This window comes from Aedes albopictus, chromosome 3 (assembly GCF_035046485.1).
Source record: "Aedes albopictus strain Foshan chromosome 3, AalbF5, whole genome shotgun sequence".
Taxonomy (NCBI): Eukaryota; Metazoa; Arthropoda; class Insecta; order Diptera; family Culicidae; genus Aedes; species Aedes albopictus.
The window spans coordinates 63,894,196-63,912,553 of NC_085138.1; the positions used below are offsets into that span (position 1 = coordinate 63,894,196).

Here is an 18,358-nt window from a genome sequence, read left to right on the forward strand (position 1 = left end):
TCTCTCACGCATAATTTTACTTATTATTTGAATATGAAAAAAAAAATAAACGAATAGTCCAATAGAAAAATTGAACCGAGCCAATTTAATAATTCAAAATCTGACAGGAGGTGGCAGGAGGTAACACGTGAATATCAATATCATCATCAGCATTTTTTCGTTTTGTTAAAGAGTTCAATCATTTTCCAAGTGCTAATCATCATAGATCAATGAAAGATGGGATGTGTGATTAATTGGTTTCCCATCCGGGGATTGCTCCAGGATGTCCATCTGGATATTTCTCCAAGAACATCCTTCTATAGATCCTTCTTCTCCTTTCTTCTTCTTTACGGCTTTACGTACCAACTGGAACTTAGCCTGCCTCTTCAAGTGTTCTTCAAGAAGTTAAACAGTTTTCTTTATAAATTTATACGCGATTATTTTACACGATTTTCTGGTCGCTATTTCTTTCCGACGGGGAACAAATTTTTACCTGAGATCTCTCATGTCATCCTTTATACCATGTCCAAATTTTCCCGACCAAAAATGCTACATTCACTAGCCTAACTGGAGATTCCTATAGAATTTTATCCGGGATTTCATCTTTCGTTTGCTCGAAAAATGCAATCTTGTTTTCTTCAGTAATTTCTATTAGCGATTCTACCTTGTTTTCCTCCAGATTCTTGAATGGATTTCTTCTGAGAAATCGCCAGGAAATAATTCAGAAATACCTTTAGGTGAATTAGGAGTTAAGTCTTTCAGAAATAAGTTTCTCTAGGAAGGAGGAGTCTAGGATTTTGGAAAACGATCTGGGGATTTCTTCAGCAACTCCTGAAGAGTTCCCACAAGAAACTAAGGATTCCCAAAAAAAATCCTGAAAGAACTTATACAGGATTCCTAGATAGAATTTCTCAAGGATTCCCACATGGAACCTCTGGATGATTTTCAGGAATAACTCCCCGGAGATTTCATCACAGAACATCATTAGGACTTCCTGATGAAACTTCTGGAAGATTTGAGGAAAGAATTCCTGGAAGATTACTAGACTAAGCTTCTGGGAGACTCCCAGGAAACGCAGTAAAAAATCGGGGAGAATTATTATTTTAATTTTACCTTTATTAACGAGATTTTCAGCCCAAGGCTGATTCATCTAGTAATCATGGGGAAATAAGAAAGTTGAAAGATAATCCTCTCGGAAAATCTCTTGGAATTATTCATAATAAAAGTTCCAGTAGGTGATTCTACTGCCCGTAAATACCAAAACAAAGTCCTGTAGGAATCCTTCAAAGAAACTTTTGGATGAAGGACGTTTCAGGGAAAAATATCATAAGAAACTCTGGTGAAATTCTAGAAAAAATGCTGAAGGAATCTCAGAAAGAAATTCTGGCGGAACCCTAGAAAGAACCCCTGGAGAAATATCAGAAAAAAATTCTGGAGTGATTTCAGAAAGCAATCTTGGAAGAATTCCCGTACGAAATTTTGAAGAAAGGGAAAAACTCCTATATTTCAAAAGTAAAATCTTGGTGAATTGCCAAAGCAGGTTAAATTCCAAAATGATTATCTTAGCCCACCTCGTCCATTAGGGCTATTCTAGACCCAAATCGTACACTACGTCAGCGAGCTGTTCCCAACCTAATGCATAAGGAAAGTTAATAAATTTCAATTCATGGTGGAATATTTGAAGGGATTCCCAAAGAAACACAAGGAGAAAATTGAAAAGAGACATCTAGATTGATCCGAGAAAAAAATCTGAAGAAATCATTAGGGGCAGAACCTCTTTTCTCTAAAAATTCTTATCGAATTCCAAAAGATAAACATGCGGCATGGTACAAGGTAACCTAGAAGATTTCTGAAGGAACTTCTAATATTAGAAAAATTCCTGGAGATTTCCTAAAACTATCCTAGGCGAAATTTTTATTGGAATCTGTGAAGATGATAATCGAGGCGAAATGCCTTCCGGATGGAAGTAAACTCATCCTTTTTTGTTAGGATATCGAAATTACGTTCCTGGAGATTAATTATTCCAGGAAGTATGTCATATATTAAAACGTCGATTCGAGTACTGGAACTGTGATATGTGTCATACTTGCGTTCAACAAAAATAAATTTCAAAAAATGTGGTCACATATGTGGTGAAAACCTATTGTTGGCGTCATAGTCAGAAAACTGTAATTTGAACTGTGTAACCAAGATGTGCTAAAAGGCATCAAAAAACAATTGAACTTCATAGTAAACTGCATATTTTTACTTTTGGAATGTGTTCTACAGTCAATCTTCCAATTCGTATTAAAATGTTGCAAAATATTTTGGTAAAGAAAATTATTCCGTTTTTTGTCACTATTCCGTTTTTGTCAACTGAAAATCGCGGACCGTGTTGATAAAAACTGAACATACCTGTATATCCATTTTTTACATGGATCATGTTTTTACCCTCTTCGGGCATTAAAAAAAAATACGAATAATGCATCTGGGTCGTTATGACCCAGAAATTCAGACTCTTATAGAATGATGATTTTTTTTACCAATTCAAATGACCAACGTCTTATTTGAAAGATAATTTTGTCAAGTATGTGTCGATAGTGGTTCCAGGAACATTGGCCACCGGGAATCTGCTACACAGGGCACCATGTCAGGCATGTGGGATAGCATTATATTTTGCCAGTAGTTGTGAAATTTCTCGCGTTCCGGACCATTTAGAAGGATACTGCCTTCACCAAAGTTGCTCAGAAGACTTAGAGCTTTCGTATAGAAAACAATTTAGTTCAAGAATCACTCACTACGTGGCGCAAATGCTCTTATGAGCATCTAGTTTAGCACAAACGTCGTCTATCTCGCGATCTGCTCCACATAGAAGGATACTGTCTTCGTCAAAGTTGCTCAGAAGACTAAGAGCTTTCGCATAGACAACACTTTCGTACGAGAATAACTCACTACGTCGCGCTAGAGCTTCTATTTTAGCAAAGAATAAAAATGTAAAGAATGCCCCCTCTTTCTTTTTTCTATGTAAACGTCAAGCGATAAGACAAGTAGCGCTCTCTAAGCGTATCAAGGTGGAAGCTCTCTGTAACAGTGTTCGTGATTTGTCATAAGAGAAGATAGTGTGCGTATGTTTCGGTATCCGCATACAATCAGTAACGCACACTACCGCATGAAGGTTGAACTTTCATCCGTAGATAGCGCTGCGTTAGTGTCCCCCGAGTATCAGCGGAGTGGGCATTCTTGATATTCTTATTCTTTGATTTTAGTCTAAACGTCGTATATCTCGCGTTCTGGAACACTTAGAAAGATACTGTCTTCGGCAAAGTTTCTCAGAAGACTAAGAGCATAGACAACTATTATACGAGATTCACTCACTATGTGGCGCCAGTGTTCTTATGAGCTTTCAGTTTAGTCCAAAGGTCGTCTATCTCGCGTTCTGGATCACTTAGAAGGATACTGTCTTCAGCAAAGTTGGGCTGAAATACGGTGAGTCGATAAGGAGAGAGTCCAACATAGCTGTGGTCCTCACAAGTTCCTACCTCATGCTTCCACGGGTCAAGGGATGACAAAGACCGCCAGCTAAGAGTCGTGTGTTTAGCTGGTAGTGCAGCCTGGGCACGGTTGTCCTTCTGACTTCAGCTAGATCGAGGAAGTTCAACCCGACCGCCTGTTTACCAAGGAGGTGCGGCTCAAACAGCGTCTGTTCTGGCACCCAGCGCCTGAGTAAGAAACGCTGCACCACGCCCAGCTAGATTGAAGGTGATAGCCCCACCGTGGTCGTCCCAGTGTTGGTTGGGACGTTAAACAGAACTGACACGATGGCCCTCCGGCGAGTCAGGAGTGTTGGCATAGGCCCAATAAGCAACCCGTAAAAATCCCTATTGCGAATAACATAGGAGAAAATACGACTCGATACAATCGGCAAAGACCTACGCGACGAAATAAGGACTACGATTCGAAACTTGGAACATGGAATTGCAAGTCACTAGGTTTCGCAGGATGTGACAGGATATTCTACGACGAACTATATCCCCGCAACTTCGACATCGTGGCGTTGCAGGAACTTTGTTGGACTGGACAGAAAGTGTGGAAAAGCAGGCATCGAGCGGCTACCTTCTACCAAAGCTGTGGCACCACCAATGAACAGCGATGCGTAAACTTTGCAGCCCCCCGTGGTATGGTATTCCGAAGCACCTTCTTCCCCGCAAAGATATCCACAAAGCCACCATCAAATAGAAAACCAAATCGACCACGTTCTAATCGACGGTAAATTCCTCTCGGATATAACCAATGTCGGCACATACCGCGAATAGTGCGAATATAGGTTCGGATCACTACTTAGTCGCTGTATGCAAGCGCTCAAAACTTTCGACAGTTATCACCACGCGTCGAAGTCGAACGCCGCGACTCAACATCGAGCAGCTGCGTAACGTAGAAGTGGCTCAAGGAAGACTACGCGCAGCAGCTAGCAGTGGCCCTACCAACGGAAGAGCAGCTTGGCGCAGCTACACTTGAAAACGGCTGGAGGGACATCCGATCCGCCATATTAAGTAGTACCTCGGCTACAGCACTAGGCTTCGCGACTCCGAATCACAGAAACGACTGGTACGACGGCGAATGTGAACAGTTGAAAAACGAGAAGAATGCAGCATGGGCGAGAATGCTGCAACACCGTACGAGAGCGAATGAGGCACGTTACAAACAGGCGCGGAACAGGCAGAACTCAGTCTTCCGGATGAAGAAGCGCCAGTAGGAAGAACGAGATCGCGAAGCGATGGAAGAGCTGTACCGCGCTAAGGACACACGAAAGTTCTACGAGAAGCTGAACCGCTCGCGCAGAGGCTTCGTGCCACAAGCCGACATGTGCCGAGATAATTACGGGAATATTCTCACGAGCGAGCGTGAGGTGGTCGAGAGGTGGCGGCAGCATTACGATGAGCACCTCAATGGCGACGTTGCAAGTACCGAAGGTGGCGTGGTAACAGATCTAGAAGTATGTGCACAGGACGAAAGACTTCCGGCCCCTGACCTCCAAGAGATTGAGGAGGAGGTTGGCCGGTTGAAAAACAACAAAGCCGCTGGAGCAGATCAACTACCAAGCGAGCTTTTAAAATACGGTGGAGAAGCACTGGTGAGAGCACTACACTGGGTCATTACCAAGATTTGGGAGGAGGAAGTATTACCGGAGGAATGGATGGAAGGTATCGTGTGTCCCATCTACAAAAAGGGCGACAAGTTGGATTGCGGGAACTACCGCGCGATCACACTACTGAGCGCTGCCTACAAGATACTCTCTCAAATTTTATGCCGCCGTCTATCACCGATTGCAAGAGAGTTCGTGGGGCAATATCAGGCTGAATTTATGGGTGAACGCGCTACAACGGACCAGATGTTCGCCATCCGCCAGGTGTTGCAGAAATGCCGCGAATACAACGTGCCCACACATCACTTGTTCATCGATTTCAAAGCGGCGTATGATACAATCGATCGAGAACAGCTATGGCAGATTATGCACGAATACGGATTCCCGGATAAACTGATACGGTTGATCAAGGCGACGATGGATCGAGTGATGTGCGTAGTTCGAGTATCAGGGACACTCTCGAGTCCCTTCGAATCTCGCAGAGGGTTACGGCAAGGTGATGGTCTTTCGTGCTTGCTGTTCAACATTGCTTTAGAGGGTGTAATTAGGAGAGCGGGGATAAACACGACTGGCACGATTTTCACGTAGTTCGTGCAGCTGCTTGGTTTCGCTGATGATATTGATAAATATTATAGCTCGTAAATTTGAGACGATAGTGGAAACGTACATCCGACTAAAGAGTGAAGCCAGGCGAACCGGATTAGTCATTAATGTATCGAAGACAAAGTACATGATGGCAAAGGGCTCCAGGGAGGAATCATCACGCCCGCCACCCCGAATTTATATCGACGGTGATGAAATCGAGGCGGTTGAAGAATTCGTGTACTTGGGCTCACTGGTGACCGCCGACAACGACACCGGCAGAGAAATTCAGAGGCGCATTGTGGCAGGAAATCGTGCTTACTTTGGACTCCGCAGAACTCTACGATCAAATAAGCTTCGCCGTAACACGAAGTTAACTGTCTACAAAACGCTGATTAGACCGGTCGTCCTCTATGGGCACGAATCATGGACGCTACGTGCAGAGGACCAACGCGCCCTTGGAATTTTCGAACGGAAGGTGTTGCGTGCCATCTACGGCGGAGTACGGGACTTGGAGAAGGCGAATGAACCACGAGCTGCATCAGCTGCTGAGAGAACCATCGTCCATACCGTGAAAGTCGGAAGGCTACGGTGGGCGGGTCACGTCATCAGGATGTCGGATATCAACCCGACTGGTACATGACGACGTGGAGCGCAGCGAGCTAGGTGGGTCGACCAAGTGGAGGACGATCTGGACCCTACGCAGAGTGCGGAACTGGAGACAAACAGCCATGGACCGAGTGGAATGGAGCAGAGGCCACCCCGGACTTAGCCTGATCGGTAAGGAAAGGTAAGTAAGAAGCAATAATGGTGACAATAGGCAGTTGATTTGGGCCTTCAGAAATACATATAGAATTTTATCGGGTCCCGGATTGTGCGACGTCTTGACCTTCAGGGAAGGAATCGGTCATGTTCTCATCGATGTCTACGCTGCTCAGAGATTGCCCAGAGTGGAGAACTGTGCTAGCGGTGAGTGCAACGTTGTTGTCATCCAATTCCTCATCAGTGAAGATACTAGCAAATTTATCAGCAAAGATATTGCATATGTCTTGCGGGGACAACGCTGGTTAAATGCACTGTGTACCCTCGTTTGTTTGACCACTTTTAATCTTTCATCTGATTCGCGCTTATCTGCACACAGTGAAACGGAATGCAGTATCAAACAAAACTGCAAGTAAGGGGCATCCATTAAGTACGTCACGTTCAAAGAGGTAGGGGAGGTTCTGCAAAGTGTGACAAGCAATGCATTATGTATACGAAAAACCCGGGTAAAGGGGGAGGGAGTCGAAAGAAAAACAAATTTTGCGCGACATACCAAATGGATGCCCCTAAGGTTATCAAATATATGTTTTAGACAAAAAAAGTAAACCCTATGGTTTATTATTATTATTTCTTTATTATAGAGATTTTCAGCCCAAGGCTGGTTCATCTCTTACCCTATAAGGCTTCCGGTTACAATATTTAAGGTTTTCATTTCCTTTTTGTATTTTCAAAACGTTCCATATGAAATTTATAGAGAAAATCCTACTAAAATTCCTAAAAGATTAAGAAGCTGAATAAAAGAAAAGTTGATTACTACGAGCAGACGAAATAAACTTCAACATGCTTCCATTTCAAGTTTCGGAAGAACAACTGAAGTTTTCGATAGCAATTTAAAAAAAAAATATTTTCCGCAAGACTTTTAAGGATATTTTTGGCGTTCCTTTCGAACAAATTTTGGGAGACAAAAACTGTAAATGTGTGTGGCAGATATGAAAAAAATGGCAAAAATAATCCATAGAAAGTTAGACGGATGTTCCAAAAAAATGGTCCTCAAAATTTCTCTGAGCATTTTGATAAATCCTCCTCCCTGGAGCCACCATCAAGTTCACGAAATTCTACGATTCAATTTATCTAAGAAATACCATGAGACCCATCATTCGGCGTTGGATGAAATTTTGACAAGTTACTTCTTTTAGGATGCCAATCAAACTATGGGGATGGGCTTGAGAATCAGAGAATATTTTTGAAAAAAAAGTGGACAGGCCTTATTTCAACTCGTTCCAAGAAGAATGTGTAAAGTATACTTTATGAAATTTTCCCCTGATGATACCTTGTCGTACCGAAAGTTGACATGTGTTTCACAACGTATTCCACTCCACCGGATCTATAGAACGCGTGGTCGGCACCGCTAATTGCTGATTAATGCAAGATGCAACGAGCGCCTTCGCACTTTTCAGTGCCATCCCACATCAAACTCGCAAGATAAAACGTGACAGGGTTTTTAAATCAAGGCGCCCTCAACTGCGATACGGTCTAATGCAGCATATATTGCATCTCCAGCAATACATTGTGCAGATACCTTCGTGGTTATAATGTCACGAAGCTGCGAATGATAGATTCCGTCATGCGCTGAAATCTATGTGTCAATTGATGAGAAGTTCAATCTATTTTCGCTAAACTTTTGTTTTTCAATTAGATTTTATATTGGATTTTTTTTCAATTTTAAAAGACACAAAACAACTCTTTTGAGCAAAGTCCCAAATCTTTCTAGGCAATTCATTATCTTATATAAGTAATATAGGGCGTCAAAACCAACCAGTAATATATTTTTTCATTTGACTTATTGTAGAAACATTTATGGAAGCTAAAAAACCTATTTCAAAACTAAAATTTGTTCTGTTCAACCGCCTTAAGAATGTAACAAGAGGGTAAACCTTCCCGGGCATCGCCCTACCCCACTATTGCGGAAGAGCTTCAGGTTGCTACGTTCTGAACTAAATCCGCAGAGGAAGACGCCACCGTCGTTTTTTCTCTATCATCGGGACATGGCAATCGGCTTAAGGCTCACTGACCACAAAAGGCGATCAGGGTGCTAAGCGGCTTCCCTGTGCTTTAAACTTCATATAAATGTGCACAGTTGTGCAGGTTGAATGGTGGATATCTTCCCGTGTCCGTCCGTACGGCAGTCTTGATGGCATTAAACTACTATAATGTGGTGTAGTTTGAAATCATTAAAAAAAATCAGAGCTTTCAAACCCAAATGGCTCGGATGCATTAAACAGTGATTTTAATGCCGTTTGATTGGGCGATTATAATGTATTAGGCATGGAGAAACTGTTGCAAAGCAGGATGATCATTGTTCCGCATGGAGAGGCCAGCGCCGATTACTGTTGTAGGTAGATGAACTCCTAGAAATACTGACGTTTATTTGTTCATAATTATTACAAATTGTAAAATATGTTGGAAACATTTTAGGGGAATTCAAGAAGTACCTATTTAAGATAGCTTTATGATTTCAAGGTTTTTTTTTGGTAACAATTCTAGTATAACAAATTGTGATCTCATTCGAATTGAAAAATATCGAGTCAAATTTTCGTGTTTTGGGCTAGAAATGATATATAAAACGATTTCTAATTATTTCTGTTAAACGTATTTTATGTTTTAGTCATTCCAAGAACTGACATTTTTCGCATATTTTCCCACCCAAGAAGTTCGTGCATCAAATGCACAAACATACCCACCATCATTAACATTATGAACTGCATGTCATCAAAAGGCAAATCCAAACGACAATCCAAACACTTCAGTCAGTTAATACCACTTCGGACGCCACCAGCAGACGGAACAAATTAACCGTTTTATTATCGACATCAAACTTTATTCCCGCACTTCCTTCATTAGAAGAGAGGGCCCTACGCGCCAAACACGCACACCAAACAGTGAATAAGAGTAGGAATCCAAATTCCTTGTCTTGAACCTGATGATGGGCCGTACAAGATGTGTTCAATCGGCATTTTAATGGTGCACATCGGAGGCAATAAAACCCGAGGGATTCGAGTCGTAAAAACGCGCGATCCGACTAATTATCCCACCACCCTAAATGAGGTGTCCATTACCTTTTGAGTGATCGCATGTGTCGTCGAACTCCTTTACGACTCCGTCCGCACCCTTAATGGTGTTTCGATGTCAAAGTGTTTGTCAACCCATTCCGACCGGAATGGAATGGGATGCCTTGTGATCTTGAAACAAAGATGCCGTTTACAATGAGCGATAAAAATTGTAAAATAATAGGCCACATCAACCTTCAATATTCTGTGACGACGTTTTTGTTTTGTTTTCAGAAACCTCCGGAACCCACCACGCACCCAAGTTTCACTGGACGGGACTGTTCCGCAACCGGTCCTCGCCGATCTGGGACCCACACCCGGAGTACGAAATCAACGCGTTCGGCATGAAGATGCACATCAAGCTGTGGCACAACGACGACTTCATTCGGAAGGAGATCCCGGTGAGTAGCAAACCTAAGTAACAAAGAATGCTGAACAGTGAGAGTATTAGCTGAACAATAGCTGGTTAATGGTGGCAATGGCTGAACATAATGACAGCTGAATATTGGTCTGAAGTATGGCTTGTTCAACCTCTTTAATCAGCAATACATAGATGGCTGAATATCAAGTTGAATACAATATGTTTGTTTGTTTTATTAACGACCCTTTAACCAGTTTTGGCCATTACGGTCGGAATGCGAATTCAATACATACAAAAAGTCTACACAATTACAAATTATACACTATTTACTATTCGACTCTCGTCTACGCCTTCCTTTTTCGATGCATCGAATAGAATATTAATCATCTGGGTAACCAGCTTTTAAACATATATACACCAACATGCAAAATTAATCATCTTCTGTTCAACCTTTAATCAAATATTTTTGACAGCCGACCCAAGCATGATTTTCGTGAAATCCACATCGCTTCTTCAGCCTCAATACAGACTTAGTTCAATTTATGTTCTTGACTACTCAGACACAACAAGTAATGCACTTGTTTTCGAGGATATGTATACAAATGTGTGCTAAGGTGAGCGACAATAAATCAGGAGGTCCAAGTTCAATTCCCAGTTTTCCCACAGATTAAGTTTATACATTCCTAAACATCTCTTCTGGAAATAGACGCAGCTAATGGTAAAAATAGGCTCATGAAAGTGTTTTTATTTTATTTTAACATACTTCATAAATTTGATAGATTACTGATTAACCCTTCAGCGCGCGCGCTGTTGTAAAAAGTACAACATTACCAAAAAACCTCGCTTTTCGTATACAGCACGAGCGTGGTGCAATTTCGGTTGTTTGATGGCGCGCGTCCTGGAAGGTTAAGCGCATATTAAGCCCTAAATCAGCCTTCCAATGAGCCTCAAATCAGCTATTGGTTGAATAAAATCACCAAAATTAGATGTTTAGGAGCTGAATAAAGGATTGTACCTCTTGTGTTCAGCTATTGTTCAAATGAAGGCTGATTTAAAATAGTTGGAGAATCGTTTGTATAGCATCAAGTTCTTACCTGGGAAGTTCCAGTCGCAAGTACCATCAAATTCTTAAGAGCATTTCGTATTGTACAATTCTACGAGAATTCCACTTGGAATTCTACGAGAATTCCACTTGGAATTCTACGAGAATTCCACTTGGAATTCTACGAGAATTCCACTTGGAATTCTACGAGAATTCCACTTGGAATTCTACGAGAATTCCACTTGGAATTCTACGAGAATTCCACTTGGAATTCTACGAGAATTCCACTTGGAATTCTACGAGAATTCCACTTGGAATTCTACGAGAATTCCACTTGGGATTCAACGAGAATTCCACTTGGAATTCTACGAGAATTCCACTTGGAATTCTACGTGAATGTCACTTGGAATTCTACGAGAATTCCAGTTGGAATTTTACGAGAATTCCACTTGGAATTCTACGAGAATTCCACTTGGAATTCTACGAGAATTCCACTTGGAATTCTACGAGAATTCCACTTGGAATTCTACGAGAATTCCACTTGGAATTCTACGAGAATTCCACTTGGAATTCTACGAGAATTCCACTTGGAATTCTACGAGAATTCCACTTGGAATTCTACGAGAATTCAACTTGAAATTCTACGAGAATTCCACTTGGAATTCTACGAGAATTCCACTTGGAATTCTACGAGAATTCCACTTGGAATTCTACGAGAATTCCACTTGGAATTCTACGAGAATTCCACTTGGAATTCTACGAGAATTCCACTTGGAATTCTACGAGAATTCCACTTGGAATTCTACGAGAATTCCACTTGGAATTCTACGAGAATTCCACTTGGAATTCTACGAGAATTCCACTTGGAATTCTAAGAGAATTCCACTTGGAATTCTACGAGAATTTCACTTGGAATTCTACGAGAATTCCACTTGGAATTCTACGAGAATTCCACTTGGAATTCTACGAGAATTCCACTTGGAATTCTACGAGAATTCCACTTGGAATTCTACGAGAATTCCACTTGGAATTCTACGAGAATTCCACTTGGAATTCTACGAGAATTCCACTTGGAATTCTACGAGAATTCCACTTGGAATTCTACGAGAATTCCACTTGGAATTCTACGAGAATTCCACTTGGAATTCTACGAGAATTCCACTTGGAATTCTACGAGAATTCCACTTGGAATTCTACGAGAATTCCACTTGGAATTCTACGAGAATTCCACTTGGAATTCTACGAGAATTCCACTTGGAATTCTACGAGAATTCCACTTGGAATTCTACGAGAATTCCACTTGGAATTCTACGAGAATTCCACTTGGAATTCTACGAGAATTCCACTTGGAATTCTACGAGAATTCCACTTGGAATTCTACGAGAATTCCACTTGGAATTCTACGATAATTCCACTTGGAATTCTACGAGAATTCCACTTGGAATTCTACGAGAATTCCACTTGGAATTCTACGAGAATTCCACTTGGAATTCTACGAGAATTCCACTTGGAATTCTACGAGAATTCCACTTGGAATTCTACGAGAATTCCACTTGGAATTCTACGAGAATTCCACTTGGAATTCTACGAGAATTCCACTTGGAATTCTACGAGAATTCCACTTGGAATTCTACGAGAATTCCACTTGGAATTCTACGAGAATTCCACTTGGAATTCTACGAGAATTCCACTTGGAATTCTACGAGAATTCCACTTGGAATTCTACGAGAATTCCACTTGGAATTCTACAAGAATTCCACCCGGAATTCTACAAGATTTCCACCTAGATCTACAAGAATTCCATCTGGAATTCTACAAGAATTCCATCTGGAATTCTACAAGAATTCCATCTGGAATTCTACAAGAATTCCACCTGGAATTCTACAAGAATTCCACCTGGAATTCTACAAGAATTCCACCTGGAATTCTACAAGAATTCCACCTGGAATTCTACAAGAATTCCAACTGGAATTCTACAAGAATTCCACCTGGAATTCTACAAGAATTCCACCTGAAATTCTACAAGAATTCCACCTGGGATTGTACAAGAATTCCACCTGGGATTCTACAAGAATTTCACCTGGAATTCTACAAGAATTCCACCTGGAATTCTACAAGAATTCCACCTGGAATTCTTCAAGAATTCCACCTGGAATTCTTCAAGAATTCCACCTGGAATTCTTCAAGAATTCCACCTGGAATTCTACAAGAATTCCACCTGGAATTCTACAAGAATTCCACCTGGAATTCTACAAGAATTCCACCTGGAATTCTAATAGAATTCCACTTGGAATTCTACAAGAATTCCGCTTGGAATTCTACAAGAATTCCGCTTGGAATTCTACAAGAATTCCGCTTGGAATTCTACAAGAATTCCGCTTGGAATTCTACAAGAATTCCGCTTGGAATTCTACAAGAATTCCGCTTGGAATTCTACAAGAATTCCGCTTGGAATTCTACAAGAATTCCGCTTGGAATTCTACAAGAATTCCGCTTGGAATTCTACAAGAATTCCGCTTGGAATTCTACAAGAATTCCACTTGGAATTCTACAAGAATTCCACTTGGAATTCTACAAGAATTCCACTTGGAATTCTACAAGAATTCCACTTGGAATTCTACAAGAATTCCGCTTGGAATTCTACAAGAATTCCGCTTGGAATTCTACAAGAATTCCGCTTGGAATTCTACAAGAATTCCGCTTGGAATTCTACAAGAATTCCGCTTGGAATTCTACAAGAATTCCGCTTGGAATTCTACAAGAATTCCGCTTGGAATTCTACAAGAATTCCACCTGGAATTCTATAAGAATTCCACCTGGAATTCCACAAGAATTCCACCTGGAATTCAAAAAAAATTCCACCTGGAATTCTACAAGAATTCCACCTGGAATTCTACAAGAATTCCACCTGGAATTCTACAAGAATTCCACCTGGAATTCTACAAGAATTCCACCTGGAATTCTTCAAGAATTCCACCTGGAATTCTTCAAGAATTCCACCTGGAATTCTTCAAGAATTCCACCTGGAATTCTTCAAGAATTCCACCTGGAATTCTACAAGAATTCCACCTGGAATTCTAATACAATTCCACTTGGAATTCTACAAGAATTCCGCTTGGAATTCTACAAGAATTCCGCTTGGAATTCTACAAGAATTCCGCTTGGAATTCTACAAGAAATCCGCTTGGAATTCTACAAGAATTCCGCTTGGAATTCTACAAGAATTCCGCTTGGAATTCTACAAGAATTCCGCTTGGAATTCTACAAGAATTCCGCTTGGAATTCTACAAGAATTCCACCTGGAGTTCTACAAGAATTCCACCTGGAATTCTACAAGAATTCCACCTGGGATTGTACAAGAATTCCACCTGGGATTCTACAAGAATTTCACCTGGAATTCTACAAGAATTCCACCTGGAATTCTACAAGAATTCCACCTGGAATTCTACAAGAATTCCACCTGGAATTCTTCAAGAATTCCACCTGGAATTCTTCAAGAATTCCACCTGGAATTCTTCAAGAATTCCACCTGGAATTCTTCAAGAATTCCACCTGGAATTCTACAAGAATTCCACCTGGAATTCTACAAGAATTCCGCTTGGAATTCTACAAGAATTCCGCTTGGAATTCTACAAGAATTCCGCTTGGAATTCTACAAGAATTCCGCTTGGAATTCTACAAGAATTCCGCTTGGAATTCAACAAGAATTCCGCTTGGAATTCTACAAGAATTCCGCTTGGAATTCTACAAGAATTCCACCTGGAATTCTATAAGAATTCCACCTGGAATTCCACAAGAATTCCACCTGGAATTCAACAAGAATTCCACCTGGAATTCTACAAGAATTCCACCTGGAATTCTACAAGAATTCCACCTGGAATTCTACAAGAATTCCACCTGGAATTCTTTAAGAATTCCACCTGGAATTCTACAAGAATTCCACCTGGAATTCTACAAGGATTCCACCTGGAATTCTACAAGAATTCCACCTGGAATTCTACAAGAATTCCACCTGGAATTCTACAAGAATTCCACCTGGAATTCTACAAGAATTCCACCTGGAATTCTACAAGAATTCCACCTGGAATTCTACAAGAATTCCACCTGGAATTCTACAAGAATTCCACCTGGAATTCTACAAGAATTCCACCTGGAATTCTACAAGAATTCCACCTGGAATTCTACAAGAATTCCACCTGGAATTCTACAAGAATTCCACCTGGAATTCTACAAGAATTCCACCTGGAATTCTACAAGAATTCCACTTGGAATTCTACAAGAATTCCACATGGAATTCTACAAGAATTCCACCTGGAATTCTACAAGAATTCCACCTGGAATTCTACAAGAATTCCACCTGGAATTCTACAAGAATTCCACCTGGAATTCTACAAGAATTCCACCTGGAATTCTACAAGAATTCCACCTGGAATTCTACAAGAATTCCACCTGGAATTCTACAAGAATTCCACCTGGAATTCTACAAGAATTCCACCTGGAATTCTACAAGAATTCCACCTGGAATTCTACAAGAATTCCACCTGGAATTCTACAAGAATTCCACCTGGAATTCTACAAGAATTCCACCTGGAATTCTACAAGAATTCCACCTGGAATTCTACAAGAATTCCACCTGGAATTCTACAAGAATTCCACCTGGAATTCTACAAGAATTCCACCTGGAATTCTACAAGAATTCCACCTGGAATTCTACAAGAATTCCACCTGGAATTCTACAAGAATTCCACCTGGAATTCTACAAGAATTCCACCTGGAATTCTACAAGAATTCCACCTGGAATTCTACAAGAATTCCACCTGGAATTCTACAAGAATTCCACCTGGAATTCTACAAGAATTCCACCTGGAATTCTACAAGAATTCCACCTGGAATTCTACAAGAATTCCACCTGGAATTCTACAAGAATTCCACCTGGAATTCTACAAGAATTCCACCTGGAATTCTACAAGAATTCCACCTGGAATTCTACAAGAATTCCACCTGGAATTCTACAAGAATTCCACCTGGAATTCTACAAGAATTCCACCTGGAATTCTACAAGAATTCCACCTGGAATTCTACAAGAATTCCACCTGGAATTCTACAAGAATTCCACCTGGAATTCTACAAGAATTCCACCTGGAATTCTACAAGAATTCCACCTGGAATTCTACAAGAATTCCACCTGGAATTCTACAAGAATTCCACCTGGAATTCTACAAGAATTCCACCTGGAATTCTACAAGAATTCCACCTGGAATTCTACAAGAATTCCACCTGGAATTCTACAAGAATTCCACCTGGAATTCTACAAGAATTCCACTTGGAATTCTACAAGAATTCCACTTGGAATTCTACAAGAATTCCACTTGGAATTCTACTAGAATTCCACTTGGAATTCTACAAGAATTCCACTTGGAATTCTACAAGAATTCCACTTGGAATTCTACAAGAATTCCACTTGGAATTCTACATGAATTCCACTTGGAATTTTTCAAGAATTCCACTTGGAATTCTACAAGAATTCCACTTGGAATTCTACAAGAATTCCACTTGGAATTCTACAAGAATTCCACTTGGAATTCTACAAGAATTCCACTTGGAATTCTACAAGAATTCCACTTGGAATTCTACAAGAATTCCACTTGGAATTCTACAAGAATTCCACTTAGAATTCTACAAGAATTCCACTTGGAGTTTTGCAAGAATTCCACTTGATATTTGACAAGAATCTCACTTTAAATTCTACAAGAATTCCACTTGGATTCCGAGCGAAATTATTAGAGAATTCCGGGTGGAAATTCATGGAAGATTCCGAAATAAACGCGAATAGAACTCTTGGAGAATTCAGAGAGGAATTTTTGTAGAATTTCGATAAGAATTCTTGTAGAATTTCGAGAGGAATTCTTGTAGAATTTCGAGAAGAATTCTTGAAGAGTTCCGAGTGGAATTCTTGTAGAATTCCGAGTGGAATTCTTGTAGAATTCCGAGTGGAATTCTTGTAGAATTCCGAGTGGAATTCTTGTAGAATTCCGAGTGGAATTCTTGTAGAATTCCGAGTGGAATTCTTGTAGAATTCCGAGTGGAATTCTTGTAGAATTCCGAGATTCTTGTAGAATTCCGAGTGGAATTCTTGTAGAATTCCGAGTGGAATTCTTGTAGAATTCCGAGTGGAATTCTTGTAGAATTCCGAGTGGAATTCTTGTAGAATTCCGAGTGGAATTCTTGTAGAATTCCGAGTGGAATTCTTGTAGAATTCCGAGTGGAATTCTTGTAGAATTCCGAGTGGAATTCTTGTAGAATTCCGAGTGGAATTCTTGTAGAATTCCGAGTGGAATTCTTGTAGAATTCCGAGTGGAATTCTTGTAGAATTCCGAGTGGAATTCTTGTAGAATTCCGAGTGGAATTCTTGTAGAATTCCGAGTGGAATTCTTGTAGAATTCCGAGTGGAATTCTTGTAGAATTCCAAGTGGAATTCTTGTAGAATTCCAAGTGGAATTCTTGTAGAATTCCAAGTGGAATTCTTGTAGAATTCCAAGTGGAATTCTTGTAGAATTCCAAGTGGAATTCTTGTAGAATTCCGAGTGGAATTCTTGTAGAATTCCGAGTGGAATTCTTGTAGAATTCCGAGTGGAATTCTTGTAGAATTCCGAGTGGAATTCTTGTAGAAATCCGAGTGGAATTCTTGTAGAATTCCGAGTGGAATTCCTGTAGAATTCCGAGTGGAATTCCTATAGAATTCCGAGTGGAATTCTTGTAGAATTCCGAGTGGAATTCTTGCAGAATTCCGAGTAGAATTCTTGTAGAATTCCGAGCGGATTTTTTTTTAAATTCCGAGTGAAATTCTTGGAGAATTCCGATTGGAACTCTTGGAGAATTCCAAGTGAAATCCGAATTCATGGAGAATTCCAATTGGAATTCTTGGAGAATTCCTAAAATATGTCTCCGATTGTTCATTTTGTCCATTATGTAAAAAAGAACATTCGTATGTCCTTCGATTTGTACACATTTCTAGAGAAAGTTACTTTTCAGTCATTGAAAATGCGCGTTTCTCAATGGAGCATAACACTATCCTCCAGTGACGGAAATCCACCCGGAAAGACAGATGGCAAACCTAGTAGAAGCCGTGCAGGCGTTATTGGTTGCACACGTGGCTCATAATTTTCCAATTAGTGGGTGCCAATTTATGACGATTGGTCCAGACGGCCCCGCAAGTCAGTTTCACAGTCAGTAGGTATGTATGTAATTCCCCGTTGCGTCCAGTCAGAGGAATGTCCTACTGAACACACGTCGTCATCGTCGTCGTCTTCGCAGGAAATGCCTCACTAGAGTGGTGGTGCAAGTCCTAAGGCCGTCTGAGTCTGGTCTTCTGCTGTTTCTATACCACATGCGCTCGCTCGGAG

At 40.7% G+C, this 18,358-nt stretch overlaps 1 protein-coding gene across 6 annotated transcripts in view; it reads left to right on the forward strand.

Moving 5' to 3' along the window:
* Nucleotides 1-18,358, forward strand: part of LOC109622416 (A disintegrin and metalloproteinase with thrombospondin motifs 9) — a 692,060-nt gene that overhangs the window by 414,967 nt on the left and 258,735 nt on the right. For all 6 annotated transcript variants that reach the window (XM_029871581.2, XM_029871589.2, XM_029871593.2 and 3 more), the window contains exon 4: nt 9,787-9,953. In XM_029871581.2, the coding sequence (XP_029727441.2) occupies nt 9,787-9,953 (167 nt within the window). The remainder of the gene's footprint in view (nt 1-9,786; nt 9,954-18,358) is intronic.